The sequence below is a fragment of the Cetorhinus maximus genome, chromosome 13 (genome assembly GCF_964194155.1).
Source record: "Cetorhinus maximus chromosome 13, sCetMax3.hap1.1, whole genome shotgun sequence".
Classification (NCBI taxonomy): Eukaryota; Metazoa; Chordata; class Chondrichthyes; order Lamniformes; family Cetorhinidae; genus Cetorhinus; species Cetorhinus maximus.
Window position 1 is genome coordinate 33,819,672 of NC_135891.1, and position 23,108 is coordinate 33,842,779.

Sequence of the window (23,108 nt, forward strand, 5' to 3'; positions counted from 1 at the left end):
ATGAGAGGACATGTCTTAAATTTTTTTTCCCCCATTATTTAAATATTAAAATATCAAACTGATCTCCCTGAGGCAGAGATTTCTGCGCTATTTTGCGCATGCGCAAACGAGCGCAGGCCCCGACTCAGCCTACTCCCCTGCCATAAAGGGAGCGCGTGGCGCTTCTGGGTGCGTGTCACGCTGGGAGGGCCTTAGTTGGCCCGCCCACGTAAAATGGCACTGCACAGCCGATCGCGGGTGGCGATCGGCTGCGCGCCCACTCCCGCCCAACGCCCCCAATGAGGAGAAAATTCTCCCCCTGGATAGCTTTGATAGGTTTGACATTTCCTGGCTTGCTTTGACAGATTTGACAGCTGGACCTTGCCTGGACAGCTGACATCTGAACAGCTTCTGGACACCTGGGCATCTCTTGGACAGCTGGACAGTTCCTGGATGGATGGACAGTTCCTGGACGGATGGACAGTTCCTGGACAGCTAGCCATCTTCTCCACAGCTGGACGTCTCGTGGACATCTAGAAGTTAGGAAACAAAGTTGTTGAAACCTAATTTTCTCTATCTTTGAATATTAAATATTGATTGATATAATCACCCAAACAGAAGTTCATACTTACTATTTATAGTTTTCTCAGCTTTTCTCAGCTAATGTAAATTATAATATTTTAGAATTACGTGATTCTGATACCTTTACTAGCCATCTCAAAGTTGGCGTAATCTGAACAGATTTTTTTGCAAGTCAGGAACTGCAAGTTATTTAACTAAATCCTCTACCTCTGAGTTGCCTCTTCAGAGAAATATCCAAAGTAGCAGATTAGTTCTGGTTTGTACGTCATGTAACAAGACTTTTCATATTTTAAAAAAAACTTGAATCTTATAGCATGTCGATTTAAAAGGGGAGGGCTCAAGTAATGGAAAGATGCCATATTCTGAAGTTAGAAATCTCAGTTATAAAGGCTGCGTCATTTTGCCCTGTGCCACTTTGACTGTCTGAAAGTCATAAGGCAAGTCAAACCTGTTGCTGTTTGGGTTATCAGCCTTTAGATTTAAACCAGTTCTTACAATTGGAATTCAAAGATCCCACACAAAGCTCATTAAGTACTGCTACAGAAGAAGTGAAGAAGGCATTTTTGTGGGACAAGAATGCAGTGGTACACTTTGTTCTTTGCAGCTATTCTGTTAGTTATACTCTACCTTAAACGGCAGAGGGTCAGGTAAGTTGAATAACAATAAATAAATGTTCTATTTCCTTTTGTAGGAAAAGCAGAGTAGCGGGTGAATGTTTGAATTGGAACTTAAATTCCAGGGCACATATCTTTTCTCATGTAATTTAATCTGTTGATAAAACCACTGATGTTTTTGTATTTTGATTATCCAGTTTAGAAAAAAATTAAATAGTTACAAGTACTGCAATGTGATTCAAAGCTCTAAAAATTAATTAAAGTTTTTTGGTACGCTGTTGCAAGTTTTCGTGATAGTCAAGTATATAAATATGTATGTGGTGCGGAGTTATTGCATGCATTAGGTTTAAGGTTGTCTATTTCTTTCAAGATTCTCAATAATTAATGGGGCTCTGACCTGGCAATAACTACTGTGAGGAGAGTTTCCTGCCATATGTTATCGTCACTTAGTTCAACTACTTGAAATAACATGATTTGATATGTTTGAAATGATAAACATCACAGAGATCTGTGTCTGTATTTCATCATGAAGTAAAGCAAATCCTCCTGAGTAACACATTGCATTTCTTAATTCCAGGGATGGTTCCTCGTTTTTACTGTTATGACACAGCAGTTGGTAAAGGCTGTGTTGTTTAAATCCCAGAGGGAAACTTGAATAACCATCATAATCTATATTTTCAATTAGTATGTTTGAGATGCAGCTTTGAATTCAGGAATAAGGCCGCTGAGCCTTGAAAGGTTTTTTATATAAAACTAAATCAAGCATGTATTAATTTAACAACAAATCAAACACATAGGCCAGAAATTTCCCCCCGTCTGGGGGGTTGTGCGGGGGCTGGCGTGATCCCGATTGGCACCCCCGATCGGGTCCATGCCGCTATTTTACGTGGGTGGGCCAATTACTCTTTTCCTTTTTAAGTACCTGTAGAAACTCTTGCCACCCGTTTTTACATTTCTAGCTAGCTTCCTCTCATACTCTCATTTCTTTCTCCTGATTAACCTTTAAGCCATTCTCTGTCGTTCTTTATATCTATCTGCAATATTTCCACATTCATATTCTTCAGGACGCCATCAAAGAAATGGCATTATTCTGTTGACCAAAATAAAATGATAAAAATGTATATACAAAAACTATATGGGGTGAAATTTTCATATGGCACGCGGGCACGGAGCCAATTGCAGCCCACGATCGGCTGCGCGCAGCCATTTTACGCTGGAGGGCCAATTAAGGCCCGCCCAGCGTAACCCACGCCCGGTAGTGCTTCAGCATGCCGGGCGCCATTTTTAAAGTCCAGCCACACGCACACCTCTTGGTGCTTCCAGCCCACAGCTGCTGCGGGGAGGACATGGCCCTGGGGGGCGGGGGGACTACAGCCCCCAGGTTCAATGACACGTCCGTCAATCGCCTTTTGGGCGTAGTGGAGGCTCGCCGTGGTGTCCTTTATCACCGCTCTGGCCGCGGGGTGGGTGGAAGCCTTGTTAGTCCAGCTTGGGAGGCAGTGGTCAGGGCCAATGCCCTGCAGGGGAGGACAGCCGCTACAGGATGAATGGTCTCATTGAGTTGATGGTTCTCATCACTCTCAAGTCACGCATTCACAAGTGCATCACATAGCCACAGGGAGCTCACACCTCAATGCCACTAACTGGAGATGTGAGGGTGTGTGTGAGAGTTAGTGGCATTGTCCCTTGAGATGTGAGCTCTGTCAAGCGACCGATCCCTCAGCCAGCCAGTCCCTCAGCTCCATCCACATCCTCACCTCCAGCCAAGAGGACGCCTCAATAATCAAGGGGCAAAATGGGGGGAGGAAATAAATACAATAACTATCACTAAAGAAAAAGTACTAGGGAAACTAATGGGGCTAAAGGCCGATAGGTTCCCTGGACCTGATGGGTTGCATCCTAGGATATTAAAGGAAGTAGCTACAGAGATTTTGGATGCACTCATAGCAATCCCTTAGGTTCTGGAAATGTCCCAGAGGATGAGAGAAGGGCCAATGTGACACCCTTATTCAAAATGTGAGGGAGACAAAAAACAGGTAACAATAGGCCAGTTAGCTTAACATCTGTCATTGGGAAAATGTTGGAGTCTATTATAAAGGATGTAGTAGCAGAGCATTTAGAAATACATAATCTAATCAAGCAGAGTCAGCATTGCTTCATGAAGGGGAAATCATGTCTAACAAATTTATTAGAATTCTTTTAGGATGTAACAAGCAGGATAGATAAAGGGGAACCAGTAGATGTGATATATTTGGATTTCCGAAAGGCATTCGATAAAGTACGGCACATAAGGCTATTTAATAAGATAAGAGCCCCTGGTGTTGGGGGAGTATATTAGCATGGACAGAGGATTGGCTAACTGATAGAAGACAGAGAGTTGGGATAAGGGGGGCATTTTCAGGATGGCAATCTGTAATTAGTGGAGTGCCACAGGGATCAGTGCTGGGGCCTCAATTATTTACAATATATATTAATGACTTAAATGAGGGAAGTGAATGTACTATCGCCAAGTTTGTGGATGACACAAAAATAGGTGGGAAGGCAAATAGTGAGGATGACACAAGAATTCTACAGAGGGATACAGACTGGTTAAGTGAGTGGGCAAAAACTTGGCAGATGGAATATAATGTGGGAAAGTGTGAGGTTATGCACTTTGGCAGGAAGAATAGAGGAGCAGAATATTATTTAAATGGAGAAAGACTGCAGAAGGCTGCAGCACAGAGGGATTTGGGAGTCCTTGTGCATGAATCCCAAAAAGCTAACATACAAGTTCAATAGGCAATAGGGAAGGCAAATGGAATGTTGGCCTTTATTTCAAAGGGAGTAGGGTATAAAAATAGGGAAGTCTTGCTAAAACTGTACAAGGCACTAGTTAGACCACACCTAGAATACTGTGAACAATTTTGGTCCCCTTATCTAAAGAAAATTATACTGGCATTGGAGGCAGTCCAGAGAAGGTTCACTAGGTTAATCCCAGATATGGAGGGATTTTCTTATGAGGAGAGATTGATTAGGTTGGGCCTGTACTCATTGGAGTTTAGAAGAATGAGAGGCAACCTTATTGAAACATATAAGATTCTTAGGGGGCTTGACATTGTAGTTGCTGAGAGATTGTTTCCCCTTGTGGAAGAGTCTAGGACCAGAGGGCATAATCTTAGAGTAAGGGGGCGCCCATTTAAAACAGAGATGAGGAGGAATTTCTTCTCAGAGGGTAGTCAATCAGTGGAATTCTTTACCGCACAGGGCCGTAGAAGCTGGGTCGTTAAGTATATTTAAGGCTGAGATAGACAGATTTTTAATCAGTAAGGGAATCAAGGGTTATAGAAAAAAGACAGGAAAGGAGTTGACGATTATCAGATCAGCCATGATCTCATTGAATGGCAGAGCAGACTCGATGGGCTGAATGGCCTACTTCTGCTCCTACGTCTTATGGTCTTATGGTAGTCCTCAGTGCTACCTGTGTGGGTGGGAGGAGGAGGGAGAGTCAGAGCCTGCAGATGAGGTTTCCTGAAAAACACGAAGGCCACTTGGGCTCTTCGCCTGCCCGCCAAACTTAAGGTTGGACGGGCAGTGATGTTAATAGGGTAAATTACTTTTTAAATGGCCTTAATAGGCCGTTGACAGTTCGGTGGGCGCACAGCCGACTCCAGCACGCGCCCGCCAATCAAAATATCAAAATAATGCGCGATGACGTCAGGACGCATGCCCGACATCATCTTGCATCATTTTACGCATCAACGTGTCGGGCCCGCCCCCGCAGGCCAACGGCAATATTCTATGGGAAATAACAAAGACAAAAAGCTTGAATTTCCAACCATGCCATTGAAACAGAGGTGGAGCAAGACTTCCATGACGTGCAAGTCAGCTAATTTATATGGGTAGAGTTTTGCAAAGTGTCCCGCTGTGCCTCCTATATGCTGTGAGGGACAATGGTCAGAGCTAGGCCCCAAATGGTTATAAATAGATATTAGAGTGAACAGGAAGGGGCAGGGGGCGGGAGCGATATGCAGAATTAGATGGCCGTGGGTGAGAGAAGGCTGGGTAGGAAAGAATTAGGGAACAGAAGGATGGGGAACCAGTGAGGACAGTAGGAGCTAGGCAATACTTGGGGCGGATGTGGCAGGTGGGCCCGTGAGCAGCCGTGACCACCACTCGCAATCGGGGCCCAACCGCGATTTCACGCTGGCAGGCCAACGCATGAAATGTGCGCTGCAGCACTCAGTGCTGCCTGCGTGTGGGAGGGTGGGGGGGGCGGAGGGGAGGAGGGCGAGCACAGAAGTTCGCGCATACGTGCAAGTGCGCGCAGGAAAATCTCCCCAGAGCTGCCTCAGGGAAGATGAAGATTTTTGAAAATAAAGAAGAAAGATTTTTTTAAATATTTGCAACGTGTCCCCTCAGGTGACTCTGTCAGGCGAGGAGGGGCAAGTTAGAAATTAGATTGAAAAATTTTACATTTTATTTTGATGACTGATTGAAACCCCATCCCGCCCGTGGATGAGGTTTCGCAAAAAATCCAAAGGCCGCTTGGCCTTTTCGTCTGCCTGCCAACCATAGTGTTGGGTGGGCAGAAAAAATTTCATTTAATTTGATCTTTAATGGCCTTAATAGGCTTGTTAATTGTCAGTGGGCGCTCTACCGACTCCTGTGCACGCCCGCCGACCGAAATACTGCGCGAGTGCTCAGTGACGTCAGGGCGTTCGTCTGACATCACCACGTGTCATTTTACACTCGTTAGGGTCCAGTGTGTGCCCACCCGATGAGCGCAATATTCTGCCCTTGGAGAAGAGGCACATACATATGTGTAAATTTTCTGGTCCCAGCCACCATGGGTAGCGTCGCAGGCGGAATGGATAATTTGACGGACGAGCAAAAGGTCCATTGACTTCAGTGGGGCCACGGGACCGGAAAATCCGACACTTAGGTCGGGATTTTCTGGCCCTGTTGTGGGCAAGGCGGCGCCCCAGCCAGAAGTCCATTGACTTTCAGCGGGACCGGAAGATCGCAGTGGCGGGCGGGTCCAGAAAATCCCTCCGTTAGTGTAGGAAGAGGGTATAAAATCTACCGTTGCTTAATGGGACATTAACCAAGTTGCCATCCAGTGCTACCAAAGAAACAAGCAGTACAATTCATACGTAAAATGGTGAATATCTAGAATAGCTTTGGGTCTCATTGCCCTGTAATTTTCACACATACATCACTTTGGTGGCCTGCTGCCATGTACTTGTTATATCATGTTAATTCTGGTATATATGATTTATACCAAAATCCTGACCGTTTTTACCAGAACGATCACACGTATGCATGAAACTAAGCAACTCAGAATTTTGGACCCAGTGGTTGTAAAGGTGGAAATAATTTTACTGAGTCTTTTCAGAACAGTAAACTTTCAAAATGAGCTCTAACAGTTAGAAGTAACAGCGGGAGATGTTATCACATAAATCCTTAATGAACCCATACCAAATTCCTCTCTCAGCTAACTGAATGGAGGTGTTAATCCATTTAAATTGAACAGATTAATTCCTCTGTTAAAAGAAGAATTTGGTACGCGGTATTAAACATTTATGTGATAAGATCCATGACAGCAGAGAAACAATAGTCGATTAGAAATGAAAGGTTCTTTTGTATTTCAGCAAAACTGCTAAAAATGCAAACTGTTAGTGATAAGTGGGATCCACTATCTTTTCCTAGTTATTAATGTAATGTAATATATTGCAAATAATTCTGATTTAATTAGGTTTACTTTTCAAATAATGCCTAATACTTTGATATTTAACTGCTCACGGATCCCAGTTCTGAGCTGAGAATCTGTATTGTAATGTAAATTGGTGTTTATCAAAATAAATTAACTGACGTTTTTTCCTAACAGTACACTTTGTTCCCTGCCTGCAACCCCAGAAGAGATGGACATGACCTGTCCTCAGGTCATTTGCTTAACTGCTTTGAATCTGCCCACTACAAAGGAAATGAGAGTTGCCTAGGGAAACCCCCTTTGATTCCTCAGTCTCTGTTGAAGAGGCAAGTATGCTACTTGTCATCTGTCACAGGGATTTCTTCTGTTTAATTGTCAGGGTACAGTAGTGGCAACAAAGTTGATAATTTGATAAATTTGACTGTGGATTAATCTACAGTCAAATAGCATCATAACTATTTATTTTGGCAATTGAAGTACAAATTCAATTCAGCATTGTAATTTCAATTATTGTTTTTTAACCCAGGCTTTTGTGTTTTTTATTTTGAAAATGGTGCAATGGGGGATTGTTTCATATCTTCAAACACTTCTTTTTCCTTTTGGTACTAGTGAGGAAGCGTTGGAAGAATTAGCAGGCTGATTATCATCCTGCATGAACTGTGTCATGAACACACCTTCCATGGCGAACAAGTCCTGGGGCTGAATTTCGGGGGCGGGTGGGGGGAGAGGCGGTAAGGCGTTCCTGCCCCCTCCCCCAGAACAAATGTCGGTGCTGCACCAACCGACATTCAATAGTGCCGTTAACATGCATTAACACGCTGCAAGTGGCTTTGAGAAGGTGAGAGTCAGACTTCCACCCACCCCCACAGTGGGATGATGTCCCACCCTCAAGACCGGCCGGCCAATCTGATTGGCCGGCTGCTCTTGCCGTTCCGGCAGTGCCTGAACTCCAATAGTGTGCACTGCTGGGATTAAGCAGGCCCATGATGAAGAGCAATGGATCCCAGAGGACCCAAATAAGGCAAGTGCCGGGATTTTAAGGCGGGAAGGGATCGGGGAGCCTAGGGAGAGGGATAGGGAGTGGGTTTTGGAGGCCAGGTAGGGAGGCACAAAGCTGGGGGGTGCCCCTGATGCACACTAGGTACCCCCCCCAAAAGATGTACACCCCTACCAATCCCCAACTTTTTCACAAAGTTATTTAAAAAACGACCTTCTGAATCTTGCCCTACCTGCCCTCACCAACCGTATTATGGCATGGGCAGAATAATATTCAGGTCAATTGGCTTGTTAACAATTAATTTTTTTAGAAATGGTGGGCGGGCTGCTGATTTTAGCACCCACCCGCCATCCGTATTATGGCAACCGGGTTGGGGGTGGGTGGGAAGGTGGTGGGCAAGACACCCATCATAGTTTATGCCAAAAGCATGCCCAGCAGGGGTGGGGTGGGGAGCATCGTGTGGTCAGTAAAATCCTGCTTCTAGCTCAGAGCAGAGCTGCTGAATGACAGGACGTCTACCCTACAATGGGGATGAAGCTGGCCTACATCAGCAGTGTGGAGTGATCTCAGTAAATCAGCAGCCATGAAAAACTAAAAAAAGCAAAGGATTAACTGAATAGCTAGTGTTAAAATCATTTGTGGGTGAGGCTTTTGACAATGGTACTAAAAGTTTGCTCATTTCTGTGCTAGGTGTGTCTATAAGTTAGGTTTAGATCAGCTGTGAGTAGGCGTTTTTATTTTTGTTGTCACGTCCCTGCTTTGTTGTTAGCTGGGTGTGTGAATGGTTGAGTGCACATGTAACCTATGGTTGAACTGAAACTGCTACTTTTGCCAAGTTCCATTTACAAATTTCTCAATTTATTTTAAAAGAGCTCTTATACTGCCACACCAACCAGTAAAAACGTCATCATATATTTCTCTTCCTTGAAATGTCATTTCATTATTGAAGCAAGTTCATTAGGTTTATGGGGTTGAACTTTATGGGTCTTATGGGATGGGCTGGGGGGTTGGAGTGCTGGCTAATTGGCGGGGGAAAGCACTGGAAGGGGTGCCCGATTTCTTCCCACCACCATGGCACATTACCAGCAATGGGAAAGATGGCAGTTTGGAAGCCTGACAGGAGGCCAGTTGAGCTACTTGTGACCAATTAAGGGCCACTTCCTGTATTTTGCCTGCATCTAGAAGGCCCATCGCCATGTGGGGAAACTGCCCAATGAAGCCTGGGGACTTCCCAGAGGGCACTCAAAGGCAGCCTTCCAAAGGGACTTCACAGAGAGGCCCCTCCAACAGCAATGGTCAACCTTGATGCAACGGTGCCAGTGACACTGCTGAGGCTGCTAAGTTCCCAACTCTCTGATTGGACCATTGCTGTTGGGGATGGGGCACCATCTTTAATTGGACAGCAACACCGGTGAAGACCTGTTAAATGGCCACCACTGCAATATGCCACCCTGGGTCCTGGCACCAGCCACCCACCAAAGCGGAGTTGCCTCCCGCTTTCAACCCCGTGGTGGGACTTAATGGCAATTGCTAAATTCAGCACAGGATAATCTTTATAGGCAAAATGCTGTGGATGCTGGAGATCTGAAATGAAATGAGGAAATGCTGGAAAAATTCAGCAGGTCTGACAGCATCTGTGGAGAGAGAAACAGAGTTAATGTTTCAAATCTAATATGAGTCTTCAGAACTGAAGAGAGGCAGAAATGTGATGGGATTCAAGCTGTTGATAAAGGGGGTAAGAGCAGATAGAACAAAAAGGAAGGTGAGGAATGGGTTAGAGGGCAGGAGAGATTAAATACCAAAGATGTTATGGAACAAAAGGTGAGGAAGTGGTAATGGTTGTAGTAAAGAAACAAAGCATGGGTCCAGAATAGCAAAATAAAGCTCAACTGAGTCTGAAAGCATAAACAAGATACAGACTGTAAAAAAGCACTTGGCATTTGGTCCAGTCTGACTCAGGCCCCCGCCCATAACTCTATCTCCGGTGCATCAATTGGTGCCATTTCCTGCTCTCATTCGGAACTGGAAAAATTTATCAAGTTTGCTTCCAATTTCCACCCTTCTCACATGGTCTCTCTCCAACGTGTCCTTTCCTTTCCTTGGCTTCTCTGTCTCTATTTCTGGGAATATACTGTCTACTAATAATCATTATGAGCTACTGACTCCCACAGCTACATCAACTACACTTCCTCACACCCTGCTTCCTGTAAGAGTTCCATTCCATTCTCCCAGTTTCTCACCTCCATCACACCTATTCTGATGATGCAGCTTTCCACAATGCACTTCTAACATGTCTTCCTTGTTGCTTAACCAAGGAATCTCCCTAATGTGGCTGACAGGACCCTCAACCATGTTCAACCCATTTCCTGTGCTTCTGCCTTCACCCCTTTCCCTCCCTCCCAGAACCACAATAGTGTTCCCTTGTCCTCACTTTCCACCCCACCATTCAAAGGATCATCCTCCACCATTTCCGCCACCTCCAGCATGATGCCACCACCAAACACATCTCCCCCCACCCCTCTCCTCCATCAGCATTCCAAAGGTATCATTCCCTCTGTGACCTTCCGGTCTACTCTTCTATCACCCCCAATACCCCATCCCCTTCCCACAGCGTTTTCCAATGCAATCGCTTTACTTAAATAAAAACAGAAAATGCTGGAAAAACTCAGCAGGTCTGGCAGCATCTGTGGAGAGAGAAAAACAGAGTTAATGTTTTGAGTCAGTATGACCTTTTACTTCCTCTCTCCTCACTCTCCAAGGATGAAGCTCTACTTCTTTCAATTTAGTCCACTATATTCGTTGTTCACAATGTGGTCCCCTCTACATTGAAGAGACCAAACGCAAACTGGGAATAGCTCTGTGGAACACATCTGCTCAGTCCGCATGCATGATCCCGACCTTCCGGTTACTTCTCATTTCAATTCACCATCTTGCTCTCTTGCTCACATTTCTGTCATCGGTTTGTTGCAATATTTCAGTGAAGTCCAAAGCAAGCTGGAGGATGAGGACCTCATCTTCCGATTAGGCACTTAACAGCCTTCTAGACTTAACATTGAGTTCAACAGCTTCAGTGCATGAACTCCATCCTCCATTTCGATTTTTGATTTTTTTCTTTGCTGAAAGTGCCAGCCTGTATCTTGTTTATGCTTTCAGATTGAGCTGACCTTTATCCTGCTATAAATATCTACTCTCGACCTGTGCTTTGCTTCTTTACTACAACCACTTTTTACCACTCCCTTTGCCTTTTGTTCCATGACATCTTTGGTATTTATTTTCTCCACCCTCTAACCAATACTTGTCCTGTTTTTGTTCCACCTGACAAAGGAGAGCTAATGGATGTTATCTACTTGGACTTCCAGAAGGCCTTTGACAGGGTGCCGCACAGGAGGCTGCTCAGTAAGATAAGAGCCCATGGTGTTAGAGGCAAGGTACTAGCATGGATAGAATATTGGCTGTCTGGCAGGAGGCAGAGAGTGGGGATAAGGGGGTCCTTCTCAGGATGGCGGCTGGTGACTAGTGGAGTTCCTCAGGGGTCAGTGTTGGGACCACAACTTTTCACTTTATACATTAATGATCTAGATGAAGGAACTGAGGGCATCCTGGCTAAGTTTGCAGATGATACAAAGATAGGTGGAGGGACAGGTAGTATTGAGGAGGTGGGAGGCTGCAGAAGGATTTGGACAGGTTAGGAGAATGGGCAAAGAAGTGGCAGATGGAATACAACGTGGGGAAGTGTGAGGTCATGCACTTTGGTAGGAAGATAGGAAGAATAGAAGCATAGACTATTTTCTAAATGGGGAGAAAATTCAGAACTCTGGAATGCAAAGGGACTTGGGAGTCCTAGTCCAGGATTCTCTTAAGGTTAACTTGCAGGTTGAGTCAGTATTTAGGAAGGCAAATGTAATGTTGGCATTTATTTCGAGAGGACTAGAATATAAAAGCAGGGATGTGCTGCTGAGGCTTTATAAGGCTCTGGTCAGACCACATTTAGAATATTGTGAGCAATTTTGGGCCCCGTATCTCAGGAAGGATGTGCTTGCCCTGGAGAGGGTCCAGAGGAGGTTCACGAGAATGATCCCAGGAATGAAAGGCTTAACATATGAGGAACGTTTGAGGACTCTGGGTCTATACTCGATGGAGTTTAGAAGGATGATGGGGGATCTGACTGAAACTTACAGAATACTGAAAGGCCTGGATAGAGTGGACGTGGGGAAGATGTTTCCATTAGTAGGAGAGACTAGGACCCGAGGGCACAGCCTCAGAGTAAAGGGAAGACCTTTTAGAACAGAGATGAGGAGAAACTTCTTTAGCCAGAGAGTGGTGAATCTATGGAATTCATTGCCACAGAAGGCTGTGGAGACCAGGTCATTGAGTGTATTTAAGACCAAGATAGATAGGTTCTTGATTGGTAAGGGGATTAAAGGTTACGGGGAGAAGGCGAGAGAATGGGGTTGAGAAACTTATCAGCCATGACTGAATGGCGGAGCAGACTCGATGGGCCAAATGGCCTAATTTCTGCTCCTATGTCTTATGGTCTTATGCCCTTCCCCTCTTTTTCAACAGCATAAAACCCATCACATTTCTACCTCTCGTTAGTCCTGAAGAAGTCATATTGGACTCGAACCTTAATTCTGTTACTCTCCACAGATGCTGCCAGACCCGTTGAGTTTTCCCAGCACTTTCTGTTTTTATATAGGCAAGCTTTATTTTTGTTATTTTTTTTTTGTTCTGATTCATGCTCAGGGCTCTCTTCCTCACCTAATTGTTTTTCTTTATTGTTTCATGCGATGTGAGTCTTGCTGGCAAGCTCAGCATTTGTTGCCCATCCATAATTGCCCTGGAAATGGTAGTGGTGAGCTGCCTTGTTGAACTGCCCCATAGTCCATTTGGTGTAGGTACACCTATAGTGCTGTTAGGAAGGGAGTTCCAGGATTTTGATCCAGCAACAGTGAAGGAACGAAGATACAGTTCCAATGTCATGGTGTGTGATTTGGAGGGGGAAATCCTTCTCGGGGATAGAGGTAGCCAGTTTGGAAGATGCTGTTGATGGAGGCCTGGTGAATTGCCGCAGTGGATCTTGCATATGGAACACTCTGCTGCCACTGTGTGTCGGTGGTGGAGGGAGTGAATGTATAAGGCGGTGGATGGGTGTCGATCAAGCAGGCTGCTTTGTCCTGGATGGTGAAAAGCTTCTTTGGTGTTATTGGGGCTGCACTCACAAGATGTGCAGAGGGTGGTTCCATCATATTCCTGATTCATACCTTGTAGTATGGATAGTCAATGGGGACCCAGCCTCTGACCTGCTCTTGTAGCTATAGTATTTATCTGTCTGGTCCAGTTCAATTTCTGGTCAGTAACCCCCCAGGATGTTGATGATGGGGAATTCAGTGATGGGAATGCTGTTGAATGTAAAGGGGAGATGTTTAGATGATCATGATGATGCACATGACACAATACTGGTGTAGAAACATCTGGCCACACCAAATTTAATAGTTGGCACGCACTGCTCAGCCTGGTTTGGCCAACTTGTGATGGGAGTTTTGCAGGGATGGTGATTGTTGGGGTGGGGTTGCTGCTTGAAATCAATATTCAGCAAATCATAACGTTGGTAAACCTTACCTGCCTAAACCTCACCAGACGTGAATCCTGTTAGCCTAACCCTTACTAGCTACGAACACTGTTAGTGGTAAAACCTACCAATGATAAATCATAACAACAATAATCCCTACCAGCTATCAATGATAAACAGTACAGTCATAAATCTTGCTGGTACCCAAAGGACAACTTCTTCAATAATTTCTTCAACAATGATTTGTTAATACCTTCATTAGGGGTAGCTGCATGCCTTAAATTGGATAGCTTGCACAGGAATGAATACAAATATTTTGGAACTTTATTAAACATTATGATAAGCAACTTCTAATGTATGGATTCACATCATTTAACATTGTAAGAGCTTGGCATAGTGAAAGAATGACAAGGTTCTGGGAGCAATTTTTAACTAACAGTTGTCTGTTTTGCACTAGAAAAATGAGCAGTAGGCCTCCGAATTTTGTGCAGCCATCATCCATCAGCTATCATTTTGACTTGCGTGCATTTTAGTAAATCCAGTGCACCCACCACTGGGTGGGACAAGTTGAGAGAGCAGATGTAGCAGTAGCAGTGTTATTTAAAGAGAATAGTTACATGCTGCACTGCTCCTAGCCAGTACATTTGAAATGTATTGTGTGCAGTACAGGTATTTCCACAGACTTAAAACAGTTACATAAGTTCTTCTAAACTGGTAAAATATCTAGGAGACACAACAGGCACTACCTGACCAGCCAGAAATCAATGGCCACTTACTTCATCAGCATGCTGCCTGGGGATGCAGAGCTTAGCAGTCTAATTTAGATGAGGCCCAAAATTCAATTATGATCAACCTTGGACCTAACTGTTCCATTGAGGTGAGCATTCTGTGTGCCCAGTCCATGCCACATTGCTTAATCTAATTTCTCAGCCATTAATTTCTCCACCATTTTATCCTACTGCATCCCACTAAGGTGAGGTAAAAGCATCATTCTGGATTTATACTACAATTTTTGCAAATCCTGAAGTGGAAGCACATTACAGTGATGCAAAATTGGTATGATAACTATACTCTTAGTAACCCATAAGGTGGTTTCCATGCTCCACAACTGGTTGTTAGAGTAATCTGGGCAGACAGACTTAGTATCTAATAGGTTATGTTTGATGGGTGTTAAATACCCAAGAGTTGAAGGTAATAAGGTGAACAAGTGTATGGGTATTGATTAGTTACTGTGGATATAAAGAAGAGTCAGCCAGTACTGGGTCTCTGGAGTTAGAGTGGAGAAGTAAGCTCTGTGGCAAGCAATAAACAGTCTCAATCAAAGCATCTTGGTCTCAGTGTCTTCTTCACAATCAGGCTTGGGAATTGCACTGACACAGGTGGGTCCTGGTTCATATCATGAATAAAAGGCAGGAGGAGTGATATTATTATCTAACTGGAGCTGCTTGATGTCTTATCAGGCTGATCACTTCTTCTTTATAATTTTACCTATAAGTGACACAAAATAATATATTATAAAGGAGCAAAAGTACAGATCTTGTGCAAACATGCACATGCTTGACAGCTACAAATTGTCGCTATAAATAATGCCTATTGCCCAGTTTGAGTTAGTCAAAATTAGGATAATGTGAGCATTACCACAGTTCTCCCACTCTTGATGAGAATAGTCTTTAACTGAATCTCATATAAGTTTGGAAGAGAATTCCCAGGATTGCTATTTCTATGGTTTAGAAATTAGATCTATTTTATAGTTGTGGCAACTGCCAAAATTGCTAAATATTAGGGTCTGGCATCAGTTAGTATGCTGTAAAACATCCCTGATGGTGGAGCATTAACTGCAAATCTAGCCGTCTGGTTGTCTGAAAGACAATCAATGGAGGCAGCGATGAAAGAAACAGCATAAGCTGGAAGAGAAAGGTAGAAATCAATGTTTAAGAGAAAGAGTAAAAACAATAAGGCAATAAGCCAGAAACAATAAAGTTAAAATAGAAGAGAAGCAAAGAGTCTGAGAAAAGAAACTAAAGATGAGCATCTGGTTAGAGAAGTCCCAGCACCAATTAAAATAACTCTGGGCACAGAGTTGTGTATTTTGGCAAACACTGCTTTTCGTTCCCTATCCCTACTCTGGTATGTGTTGTAAATAACACAAGTACCCATTAGCAACAGAAGAATCAATGAACCTCCCCCAGAGGCTGCATCGCAGTCTTAACTTGAGAATGAAAGTTTACAGATTGTTGTCTCCAGTTTTTCAGATTCAGTCCCATTATTTTGCAGGACTTCAGCTGCCTTGAGCTGAGAAAGTGCAATGTAATTTCTCGTAAGGAAGGGAGGCTTTGGTTTCCTGGAGGGTGACTAGACGAGTGGATTTCTCAACTTGACTCTGTTCACATCTGTGTTATTGACCTCCAAAGTTCTCCTCCTGCAGAATGAACAACCCATTTCAAATGTTTCTGCAGAATATCCAACACTATGAGATGGTGATAACCCAGGACATTTACTGTCTTGAGGAGACACTATCCTGTAATGAGCACAGGTAATGACAAACATGAACATCTTGAGGAGACTAGCTGTGTAATTTATTCTGATCTTCATCAATTGGAATTCAGAGTTCCTCCTGAGGCCCACGTATCATTAGCAGAATAGACATTAATGCATTTGAACCAAGAGGAAGAGCAGGGAGCTCGGGAGCGAGGAATGGAAGTGGTGCTCCAGGACATAGGCTTCTTTAAAACTGATAAAACACCTGAAGTACATGCCTTCCGGACAAATTCTACAAAAAGCTGGTCCCAGAACTTCTCTTTAAAGTTTTCATCTCTACATTTACTCTGGCTCAGAACTGATACCTGCAGATATTATTCATTGCCTTTATTTTGAAATGGAGAGAGCCATCTTCAGACAGAGCCACCTTCAAATATTTTCCTAATTGATTCAAATTCTACCTAATAAATTAATTGCACATTGGTTTACCCTGAGTCTGATAGGTTTTATTGAATGTTAATAAAAGCAGAAAATACTGGAAATACTCAGCAAGTCAGGCAGCATTTGTGGATAGGAGAACAGAGCATAATGGGATGAATTTTCATTTGGAAGGGAAGTGGACGTGCAGCAATTTCTCATCACCAGTCCACATATCCGTCTGACAGTGTGGTTCCGCCTCCAGCCTATTTTCAGGGAGGCAGCATCTTGGGAGGTGACGGCAACCCATCTGCCAGCGAATTAGGACATTTAAAGTGCCAGTGGAGGGCACTCTTCATATCCTACCTAGAAGGTCAAGGAAGCAGATGCATTGGAACACCACCACTTGCAAGTTCTCCTCCAAGCCACTCACTACTCTGACTTGGAACTATATCGCCGTTCCTTCACTGTCGCTGGGTCAAAATCCTGGAACCCTTACAGCACTGTGGGGGTACCTACACCACATGGACTGCAGTGGTTCAAGAAGATAGCTCACCACCACCTTCTCAAGGGAAATTAGGGATGGGCAATAAATGCTGGTCTAGGCAGTGAATCCCAGATCTTGTGAAAGAATTTTAAAAATGCTGTAGGGATTTTCCAGCTGTCAGATGGGCAGGGGATGGAATGGTGGTGGCTTCCCAGCAGCAGGCTAGAGAGGGGAGAGGTGCATAGGAGGGCCACAGCTGCGGCTGTAGGCATTCCTTTGGAGGGCCTCCCCCTCTGCTATGATGGACTGCCAGCTGTGGCTATGGTATACTTCGTACAAATCTTCAGAGGGTGCCTCCATCTTCAGGTGCCCTTGCTGTCTAGACTTTTAGTGGCAGTGCCCATTTCTCCAGGTGGGGCTGCCAGCTGCCCAGAACCTTGGCCGCTCCCATTGGCCCTCCTGGTTGTGAATCCTGCCCATCATCTAATTGGGCAGGGTTCCCAGAGGTAGCCTCTTAACTGACCCCTTCAGAAATATCCTCCAGTGGCCCCCACAGCCACTTCTGGGTTCCCGACCTGGAATTCAGCCCAGTGTTGGGATCAGGACCCTGGAAATAAAATCCAGCCAAGTGTTTCAAGTTGATGATTTTATGTCACGCTGAGTATTTCCAGCATTTCCTGTTCTTATTTCAGATTTCCAGCATCTATATTATTTTGCATTTGTTCACAAATTATAATGCTTTCTGATTTTTAGATTTTAGACATATTGCAGCTCTTTAGAAGATATCAATTTGGCCCTCTCTCTCTCCCTCTCTCTCTTAATGCTAAGCTTCTGATTCAATTCACTGGTTTTTCTTAAAAGCTGCACTAGAAACGATGGGGTTGATCAAAACCTTCATTGGATTAATTGTACTCTTACCCTTGATCTTCCGTGGTCACCAATGAGATTGCGTCTTCTTCCTTTGAACTGTTTAAAGTACTTAACAAGACAATACTATTCACACCCCAAATCCTCTGTTCTTGCATTGGCTATATTTGTTATCTTTTCTGTGAGTACGCATACCTCCCAGCCATCAGAGGATTCAACAGTATGCAGAGAAAACAAGATCACTGAAAACATTCAGTAAAGTTGCAACATGTAGAAACCTCAGAGCGCTGATAACGATCTTGGTACTGTGCAACCTGGATTCGATCAGATGCAGAGACATAAAAGCAAAAGACTGCGGATGCTGGAAATCCAAAACAAAAACAAAAACACCTGGAAAAACTCAGCAGGTCTGGCAGCATCTGTGGAGAGGAGCACAGTTAACGTTTCGAGTCCGTATGACTCTTCAACAGAACTAAGGAAAAATAGAAGAGAGGTGAAATAAACCAGCTTATATTTCACCTCTCTTCTATTTTTACTTAGTTCTGTTGAAGGGTCATTCGGACTCCAAATGTTAACTGTGCTCCTCTCCGCAGATGCTGCCAGACCTGCTGAGTTTTTCCAGTTATTTTTGTTTTTGTTTAGGATTTTCCCTTCATCCGGTGGGCGAGGTGGGCGGGCTGGGAGCGGCCGCAAAACCGACCGCTGCCCGTAATCGGGTTAATTAATGGCCAGCCAGCATGAAAGGTGCGCTGAGAACGTCAGCGCTGCTGGGGTGGGGGCAGGAGGAGGGCAAACACTAAAGTCTGCTCATGCGTGAGGGAGTGGGCACTGAAAGCTCCCTGAAGGCACAGAGCTGCCTCAGGGAGCTGAAGAATTGTGGACACAAAAATAAGCGCTTTAAAAATGAGAGAAAAAAGTCCCCATGTGTGACTCAGTCACATGAAGAGGGACATGTTTAAAATGATGTTGAAAAATGTTTCTTTTTTTTAATTACTTCTGGAAACCTCATCCCGCCCATGGGTGGGGTGTCATAAAAAATCCAAAGGCTGCCTGGCTAATTCGCCCGCCTGCCAACCGAACGGTTGGACGGGCAGCAAAAAATACAACTTAATTACCTGCTTAAGGGCCTTAACATGCCTCTTAATTGTCGGCAAGTGCGCGATGGTATCAGGACGCTCGCCCGATGTCACCACGCACTATTTTACACCTAATCGGGTTGGACACGTGCCCGCCCATTGGACATAAAATTCTGCTCCAGGAATTGAAGTCAAAAGATGCTGAATTGTTGGCATTGCTTCACCTCATTCATTTTCACTGCTGACATGGGCTATATTTAAAATACAAATTTAATACCATGCCCAGTTGGTCAGGCGATAAATGGGAATAAAATTCTTCTCTTTGCTGATTTTAGGCCTGCTTACGTAAGTAAGTATCAAAGATGAGAATTTCACAGGTTCCTCCTACATTTTTTCAAATCTAGATAGCATAATAAATAACTACTAATGTCAAGAGCAGAAAATCTAATTGTTATATTCAAACATTTATTATAGAACTGTTGGCAAGCATTACAGCTTTATATACAGAGGAGGTGACTGGTGTAAATTCTCACAAAGAACTGAATCACAACAAGGCCACAACTTATTGAAAGTTCTCTAGATATTACAGATGTTTTCACTGACTGACATTATATTGATTGGCTACTCAGATTAGGCCCATTAGTGCTGAACGAGGAGCGGAAAGCTGAAGAGGTGAGCCAAAGTTTTAGGATGTATCAACATTTAATTTTAACAAAATATTAGAATCAGATGCATGGCAGCTGATTTCTCTATCCCTGTGCCTGGGCATATTGGATCACCTGGACACAGTACATAGGAAAGTCCGGTGAGGGGATTATGCATCAATAAGGGGGCCCTGTCCAATTTTCCGTCACTTAATGTAATGGCCAAGTGATTCCACCCTTTCAATTTTTTAGCTATGCACTATGCCTAAGGGCTCCAATGACCCCAGGCACAGGGAAGCAAAATCTATTTCATTCATTTTAAATCACTTAAAGTTCAGGTAGTTGTTTTTTTGCTGCAAAGAGAGAAATGTTGCTGAAGCTTTTGGTCTTACACTCATCAGGACAAATGCAAGAATGCCAAATTTCAAATAATCACAATGGGTGGAATTCTCCTATCCAGTCTGCGGTGGGTTTCGTGGCAGGAGTGGAGAATCCAGTGGCAGGTGACCTTCGCAGGCGTCCTTTGGCCCGTGGAGACTGTGCTGGCCCCAACTAGGAGGAAGCAGCCTGTGGCACAGCTGCATCTCCCCAGTCGCCACAACCTCATCAGATGCCACGGTCACTGGCAGAGGGGCGGAGGAGCTGCTGCTGTCATCCGGAGCGCCCTGAGAGGAGCCTGCAGAGATGACAGGCAGCTGCTGCCCAACGTGAGGTCGCTTTGGACCCGCCCCTTCTCACCATTGATGGATGGACACCTAGCTGGGATACTGGGTGCCCAATCCATCTCCCAAACTGACACTGACCACCTGAGGACAATGCCTCTTTAAGGGCTTGCAGGTCCAAGTGTATCCTTAGGAAGCCCTGATTGTTCTCCTGGAGGAGCCTCTCCATGAGAGTCGCCACTCTGTCCATGGAGGAGGCAGTGAGCTCGGCCATGAGGGTCACTGCATTGCTCATGCTCCGCATGGACTCCTCCATCACGGAGACCATGGCACACATTCCCTCATGTGTCTCCGCCAGATCCTCCCGCACACCCTGCTGGACATCCAGCATCTGCCGCCTCAGGGACGACTCCAGAGGCACATCAGCCACTGACTGAGCACGTTCCTGGTCCCCAGTAGTCCTCCTCCTGCCGGCACCCTGGGCACTCTCTGCCTCAGCCTGCACCTCAAGTGAGTGTGAAGTGCCCTCATCGCTGTGCACCGAGATACCAGCCGATGATCTAATCCCCACCAAGGTGCTGGTATCTGCGCTGGTTCCTGCCTGGCTGAGATGGTGTGATGCTGGTGCGTTTATATCTTCTGGGCCCTCAGGGGTCAGTGGCGGTCCCTCTACCTCCTGAGTGTGGCCGTGCTCCAGAGACGCTGAAAGGAAGAACAAGGACATTTGATTAGGAGAAGTCGTTACACTGTTAACGTGCATGGCACCCAGATCAGGATGCGCTCCTCCTTCCATTATCAATGGGCAACCCATGTCGGATGCTGAAATCAATATACAGTCAACAGTGGAATGTTTGCAATGACAGACATTGTGACCTCAGGGCATGGCACTCTTACCTCCCACCCTTACCACCCCAACCTCACCGCGGCTGGTTGACCTGGGCGCATGGTGCCTCTCCAGCTCCAGTGCCTCCTGCTCGTATTGGGTCAAGATGAGAAGGTGGGGCTGCCCTCCGCCAGTCCTCAGCCACTTGGCATCACTGTGGGCTTTCTTCACCTGAAAGAAGAGAGGGACATTGATTAGTCCATCCTGTACCTGCTTTGCCATTGCAGCCTTGCCACCCCCACCTGAGTGAAACATTGCAGGGCTCATCCAATATGGAGCCGCAATACACTCACTCCAAGCAGCCAGGGCTGACCCCCTTGCCCAGATGCTGCCTCCATCACATTTGCCACTCACACTCTAAGATCTTCCAAACCCACAAGCACTACCACCTAGAAGGACAAGGGCAGCAGATAGATGGCTGCCCCGCCATCTGGAAGTTCCCCTCCAAGTCACTCAGCATCCTGACTTTGAAATGTTTCAGTGCTCCACCACTGTGGCTTGGCCAAAATCCTGGAGCTCGCCCCTAAATACTACTGTGGGCGTACCTGCACCACATGCAGTGGATACAGAAGGCATCTCAGCACCACCTTCTCAGGGCCAACTAGGGATGGGCAATAAATGCTGGCCCACCCAGCGAAGGTCACATCCCGTGAATGAATGAATGCAAAAACAAAATTCTGAGTTGTGGGGTAAGGGTGAGTGGGGGGGGTGGGGGGGGGGGCTGCTTAACTGCTGTGCTAAGTGACCCATGCCAACATGGTACTCACCCTTCCCAATTGCAAGGGTCATTGAACCGCTTGCAGCACTGCATCCAGGTGCGTCTCACCACATCGCGGGAGCTGACCCTTTCTGCCACCTCCTCCCAGGCACATTTTATTATGTGGGGGGGCCTCCTCCTCCTGTCCCTTGGCACAAGGATGTCGCGGTGTGCTGCCACCTCCTCAAGGTGGGCAGTGAGGCACTCCTCTGAACATCTTGGGGCAGACTGCCCCGCCGACCTGCCCTCCCGCCTGGCCTGCACTCTGAGAGCACTGTCTGACATCCTCCTGTGCGACATCGGTAGCAGCCTTTGGAAGGCAGCCTGTGCTGTTTTTGAATAGGCTGCCAGGTCACCATAGGACCCGGCTGTCATTGGCCTCCCACCGCCACCCATCCCTTCCCGCTGTTCTCGGGAGCCGCGATTCACGCTGGGCGGACCTTAATTGGCCCGCCCGTGTAAGATGGCAGCATGGAGCTGATCGCGGGCGGCAATCGGCTGCGCGCCCGCTCCCGCCCAACCCACCTACCATAAGTAAAATCCTGGCCTATGATTCTCCCGATGGCAGGTTAATGGCAGGTTGGGTATCCCGCTGAGTTGTGGCATGAACGCCATTTGCATTCATTACCATCTATGAATGCTCATGAAATTAGTTTCTTGCTGGATTCACGTGCCACCTTCCAATTTTGCGTCACACCAGCGGGAAACCACGTCGGTCTGAACTTTCTTTGAAAAAGGGTGGCATGCATACGTCGGGCCTTAATTTGCTCGTGACTTTGAGGAGAGTGCAACACAAATAGCCTACCTTCCACAACGCTGCGCTGGTCTTGTTCTGATGCCCGTGGAACACCACGCTGCTGGGGCTGTAGGGTTGGTCTGCTCCCGGTGCTTGCCTCCGTAGTCACAAGGACTGCACTGTTCAGCGATACTCAGGCAGGGCTCAACTTTCAGACACTGACCAGTATTGCGACCAGGGTGGCGTTTAGGGGTGGTTTGCTCCCGTTGGGTTCCACCATTGTCCAGAAGGACACCACAGTGCAGTGGTACTCAGACAGGGCTGAACATTCAGAAACCAACATATGAGCCAGGGAAGTGGTTGGGGGGGCGTTGGGGCGGGGATTGTTGAACACACGAAGGCAATGGGAAAGAAAGACTATGCAGTAGGTTGGAGGGGTGGTGTGGTGGGGATTGGTAAACACATGGGGGCAGTGGGGAAGGAAGGCTTTGCAAGAGTTTGGGGGAAGTGTGCATGATGGAAGGCAGAGGGGCAGGAAGGCTTTACAAGGAGGCAGAGCGGGAACAATGGGAGGCAGAGGGTAGACAAAGGGGTGGGAAGCTGGACCCCAATAAGAGTAACTGAAACGCTAACAAGCAAGGGGTTGAAAGGGATACTGCATGTATGAATGG

The 23,108-nt window shown here is 45.8% G+C and overlaps 1 protein-coding gene across 1 annotated transcript in view; it reads left to right on the forward strand.

Moving 5' to 3' along the window:
- The first annotated feature begins 1,115 nt into the window (after nucleotides 1-1,115).
- The window catches only part of ptgis (prostaglandin I2 (prostacyclin) synthase), an 88,567-nt gene continuing 66,574 nt past the window's right edge, over nucleotides 1,116-23,108 (forward strand). The window contains exon 1 of the mRNA XM_078555236.1: nucleotides 1,116-1,208. Coding sequence (XP_078411362.1) covers nucleotides 1,138-1,208 — 71 coding nt within the window. The 5' untranslated portion in view covers nucleotides 1,116-1,137. The remainder of the gene's footprint in view (nucleotides 1,209-23,108) is intronic.